The sequence below is a fragment of the Glossina fuscipes genome, unplaced genomic scaffold (assembly GCF_014805625.2).
Source record: "Glossina fuscipes isolate IAEA_lab_2018 unplaced genomic scaffold, Yale_Gfus_2 122, whole genome shotgun sequence".
Classification (NCBI taxonomy): domain Eukaryota; kingdom Metazoa; phylum Arthropoda; class Insecta; order Diptera; family Glossinidae; genus Glossina; species Glossina fuscipes.
In genome coordinates, this window is record NW_023998465.1 from 938,056 (window position 1) to 943,260 (window position 5,205).

Below are 5,205 nucleotides of genomic sequence, written 5' to 3' on the forward strand. Positions count from 1 at the left end.
TAGGGACACACTTACAACCGGTACAGGACCAAATTGCAAATGAACCCCTAAACCATCGCAAACATGCATAAGCCTGGCTTCCGATAATAAATTGTCAATAATTCATTTTCGAAACGTAACGATTTTTTAGGATAAAAACTAATTTAAATACGACATAGGTAAATCACGCGTATTAAGCAATGTTGCTTTAATGGACTTTAAAGAGTCCGATAACGAGAATAAGTGGTAGACGTCGTTTAGGTTCTTGCAAACGACTCTGAGCGGATTGAACAGCTCATAATTAAACTTACACTAACTAAGCTTAACCAAGATAAAGTGCCTGGAGAAGCGGTTAGGGACATTAAAGCTTATTTCACCAAGTAATGAAGGCGAGTCAATAGCACCATTTATTACTTTAATTAGAAAGGAACCGCCAAGAACAAATCTACGTTTCTCAAAAGACGGTAGGGACAGCAGAAGCAACCTATTTTCATACGGAGGAAGAGAGGCAACCGGATCCCAATCCAAATTTCTAAGGGCAAACAGCAAGAATTGCTTTTGAGCAGATTCGATTGAATCTACGTAGCACCTATATGAAGGAGACCACACAACTGAGGCATACTCGAGTATGGGTCTAACCAAACACATGTACAGCCTTTTCGTAATGTAGGGATCATCAAGCTCTTTGGACCACCTTTTTATAAAACCAAGCGTGGACCTAGCTTTGCTTAACGAGAGCTCAATGTGCAAGTTAAAACGTAATCTATAGTCAAATAGAACGCCTAAATCTGTGAACGAATCGACATTAGTTGTATTGTCACTGTAGATCACTGAGCATAGGCCACGTCGCCAATGAAACGCCTTAAAGCAGCTAAGAAAGCTTGAGCAGATAAATCTTCTACCAACTCTAAATGTATGGCCTTTGTACAAAAGCATATGAAGACAGATATATAGCCTTTTGTAGAAGCAATATTACGTCTGCCATAATATATTTGAAATGGACCACAAAAATCGACACCTATTACACTAAACGGTCTTGATTGCTGAACTTGTAAATCAGGTAAATCGCCCATAAGATGGTTCTGCTTAGTTGGATTAGTACGAAAGCATAAGACACAACTTCGACATATCGATCGGCACATAACCTTGCCATGGATTGGCCAATAAGATTGACGAATTATGCTTAGTAATGTTTGTGGGCCAACATGATGATTAATTTTATGATAGTACGCACTAGTGTATACGTAAAAGCGTGAGTTTTTGGTAATAGTATAGGATGTTTACTGTTGAAGTCCAGATTACAGTTTCTTAATCGGCCACCCACTTTCAGTATTACCAAGAAATGGTGATAAAAACTGTATATGACTTTTGGCATTAAGATTAGCACCCTTTTGTACAGCTGCAATTTCAGCATGAAAAGAAATGATTCGTATGTATTTGATAATTTTTAGACGAGATGAGTCAAGTTCTGTAGCATCCAATGAACCGTATTTTCTTTTAGCCTTAAATTTACAATTATATATAAAACGCAGCATGTAAGCGACTGTGTTAAGCAAACGTACATAATCGTTGTGAAATTTAATACTAATGATTAAATCATGTTGTTGTGAAATTGTTGTTATTAATATCATCTTTGTATGTTTTCTTTCTAATATGTTATCATCGTATTTTAAATTGTATGGAAATTGTGGCCAAATAGACGAAGCTAACGTTAAAAAATTTGGCCCATGGAACCAAAATGTTGAATGCATTAATTCAGCTGGTAACACACCACGAGATAATATATCAACTGGGTTTAAATTGGAAGGAATATGTCTCCATTGCGAGCGTGTTGAAACTTGTTGAATGATTGCCACCCTATTAGCAATAAAGGTACTCCAATTACATGAATCTTCTGATATCCAACCCAACACTATGGTTGCGTCGGTCCAGAAGCAAATGTTGTTAAATTGTATGAAATCGTAGTCTTCTTGAACTTTCTTAACGAGTTGCACCATTGTTACAGCAGCGCAGAGTTCTAGTCTTGGCAAACTACATTTCTTGATAGGTGCCACCTTTGATTTGGCACAAAGCAAATTTGAACGTATTTTCGTATCGTTATTTATACATCTGATGTATACACATGTACCATATGCGCTTTCTGAACTGTCAGAGAACGCATGAATTTCATACTTTGCATCAGGAGTGAACGCTAAGCGATCCACTTCTAAATCGATTAAACTACATAATTGCCGTCTAAAATGAAATTGAAAAACAACAACAAAAAATTCTCAAGGAAACTCAACTACGGAAGCTTACATATCAAAAGTTCGTCCTTCACTCTACCAAATGCTTTTGAGACATTTTCATATGTCACACCCACTGTTTCGCACAATCTTTAAGGAATATCACATACAATCTTCAACGTGTTACTAGATGGTAATCCGAATTTAAAGAATACATGTTGACTTAAAAAGGACACTGAGTTTTGTAATCCTCTCACAATCGTTGACGTTGTCTCTAGAACCACTCTTATACAAGGGAATAGTAAAATTAATTTTCCATGCTAAGGGAAAGTAACCCACCTTTAGACAATTGTTAAAAACAGGCATCAAGGGAACACAAAGAACACCTACACAAATCCTGAGAACACAGGCACAATAGAGTTAGATATTGGAGTTCTGGATGCGAGTATATTCAAAATAAATGAATATACAAGAAAGGGAAAAAGATATAATTATAAAATCCATACAAGAAATTACTGTTCGATGTTTTAACGAGAAACCTGCTAAAAGAGCTAAGCGAAGAGAGTTGTACAAGAGGATTCATTAGGTATTAATAAGAACAATCTGAAGGTCCTGTTATGCCGCAGGAAATAAGTAGGTTAAATTAAAATGTATTATATTGTAATTTATATAAAGTATTTATTCTATTGTAATTAATTTACATTATACTGATAAACCCTGAGCGTATCTAATTTAATTTTTTCAAATCTAGCTAAAAAAAAAAAAAATTTAACAGAACGGCAACTCTGTTCAAGCGCTGTGGTCATATTTTTCTCTTTGTAAAAAAATTTTTGCAATTTAATTTCTTTATTGCGTTATACGTTTTTAAAAGTTTTCAAACTTATTAAAATTTATTGAAGTTTTTGCGTGTTTATTGCGAAAAGTGTTCATCGCGGATACCGTACGTGTTTTCCTTTAAATAAATTGAAAAAAAAAAAAAAAAAAATTAAAAACATCTGACATTTTATTCAGTAGTTTCCCAAACCTTTTCTAGTGCGTGGTTATTTCGCAAATAATAAACAATAGACAACAATAAGGCATAATAGCCCCGGGGCCGCCAGATAAAAACTCGAATAGATTTCATCTATTAAGTGATATATCCCCCCAACAAAAAAAAAGTAAAAATTCCGATTTTACGGTGTTGCCAATTAGCGATATAACCCCTATTGATAAAAAATATATTGTTATTTCTTCAACCGATGCTAGAATAACAATTTCCCAAATTAGCCCTTTTGCTATAAAAAAAGCTCTAGATAGCAATACAACATACATCGACTCCATCTCGATTTTACGCGATGGGAATTTACTGGTCCTCGCTGGGAACCCGCGCGCAACCGAAAAGCTCATAAATGCCAAATCTTTAGCTAATCTATGTGCTATTTCAGCTAAAATACATGTGAAACTTAACTCGGTTCGAGGCGTAATATATGCCCCAATAATTGCACTCGTAACACCTTTTAACTTTTTAGCTGGTTCTGTGCTCAAATGGTGCTTGGTTATGATATTTGATAATTAGTCATTAAAAAAAGAGGAAGCCGTGTTCAGACCCTCACAAAAAAAATCCAAAGGCGCGAACGAAATCAATCCCCAAATATAAGTTTTGCTGAAGATATGACATAATCAAGAAAGGAAAAGGTGCTATTTTACCTAGGAAGGTCACGTCGGTGATTATACAACCTACTGGAGAATGTTTACTATCGTCAGCCGTCTTTAACCGTAAACTTTCTCGATGGACATTTATTTCCTTGAAGAAAACTCTTCGCATAATCAGAAGCCAAACATGGGAAAGGTGCATCAGTGTGAATTAGTCCTAACACATTTTGATCAAACCACCAGACAGAAACAAATGGCCGTATATCATCAGAAAGGACTACTGAATAGAATATCCTTCTATTATTTAAAACAAAATTTCCAAAAGTTATTTAAACGAGTAGGGGATCGTTTAGGTCTTTTATGAATTGAAGGAACGGACAAGTTCATTGAATATTCGGGCCTTGATATTATTGTACTCGAGTAATCAGGCATGATAAGATTTGAATATCATATGAGGATCGTTCTCGAATGTACTATGCACAACCTGATTATCTAATTACTCGCACTAATGGTTTAGTAAGACTTTCGGACTATCGATAGGACTGGCTTGGACTGAGGCATGGCGAGTCTATTCCATAAATGTACCAAGATATAGACCTGTCCGTTAGGCAGTCTTCAAAATCACGACCATGTTGTGAACAATTCCGACACGTTATTAGGTAGTATTCTTTAACACCATCTCCGTCAAACTCACCCTCTTCAATGTCTTCGCTTTCCACAATTTCTGAATCATGAGGAATATTAGGTTTAGAGAATTTATACATGTTTAATTCTTCTTCGAGAAATTCATGCTTTAGAACGAAGTTTCTCGAACGAGGTGTACTTGTATTATCAAAATGGATTAATTCTTTGCAAACTTCAGGACGTAAACCTCTTTTCAGAATCTCGACAAGCTCGCTATCGGTTATTGGAATATCCAATCCGTCCGTCAAAACTGCATTATAGTACGTATCATATTTCTCAGTGACTCTTTGTTTCCTGTTACGGATCATTTCTCTTAGATCCAAGTCTGAGTCTCGGTGCTTAAATTAAATTTTAATCTCGCGACAAAGGGATTCGCATACAACTACCTGAATCTTACCATGATATCTTCAATACAAATCTAGAGCTTTTCCTGCAAACAATAAGTGAAGCCGACGACATAACAATTCGCGATTTCTTCGTAGGTTTTGCCTGGTTAAAACTTGAACTCTGCACAGGAAAATATCAACCGTCAAGCCTTCATTCATTGCCACCAAACTTTAAATCACAATTAAAAATAATATTTGACACGTTATCTAGGTTTAACTCATAATTGAGATGGTTAACGGGTGATCTTGACCGCATCAGAAGAGATGTATTGGAAACTGCAGCATTAGCGACATTTGAT

General features: G+C 35.7%; 1 protein-coding gene across 1 annotated transcript; it reads right to left on the minus strand.

Annotated features, from left to right (window-relative positions):
• Positions 1-806: 806 nt before the first annotated feature.
• Positions 807-4,828, minus strand: LOC119640680. Its single transcript, XM_038038871.1, has 3 exons — positions 4,434-4,828; positions 1,282-2,214; positions 807-1,212 (listed from the first exon to the last, which is right to left on the minus strand). The coding sequence occupies exons 1-3, from the start codon at positions 4,826-4,828 to the stop codon at positions 807-809; spliced, it is 1,734 nt and encodes a 577-aa protein (XP_037894799.1).
• Between the last annotated feature and the right edge of the window lie 377 nt (positions 4,829-5,205).

Coding starts and splice junctions, on each gene's coding strand:
- LOC119640680 (XM_038038871.1), bottom strand. CDS start 4,828: ATGATCCGTAACAGGAAACAAAGAGTCACTGAGAAATATGATACGTAC. Junction 2,215..4,433: donor GAAGACTGCCTAACGGACAG/GTCTATATCTTG, acceptor ATTTCATTTTAG/ACGGCAATTATGTAGTTTAA. Junction 1,213..1,281: donor GGGTGGCCGATTAAGAAACT/GTAATCTGGACT, acceptor CGTATACACTAG/TGCGTACTATCATAAAATTA.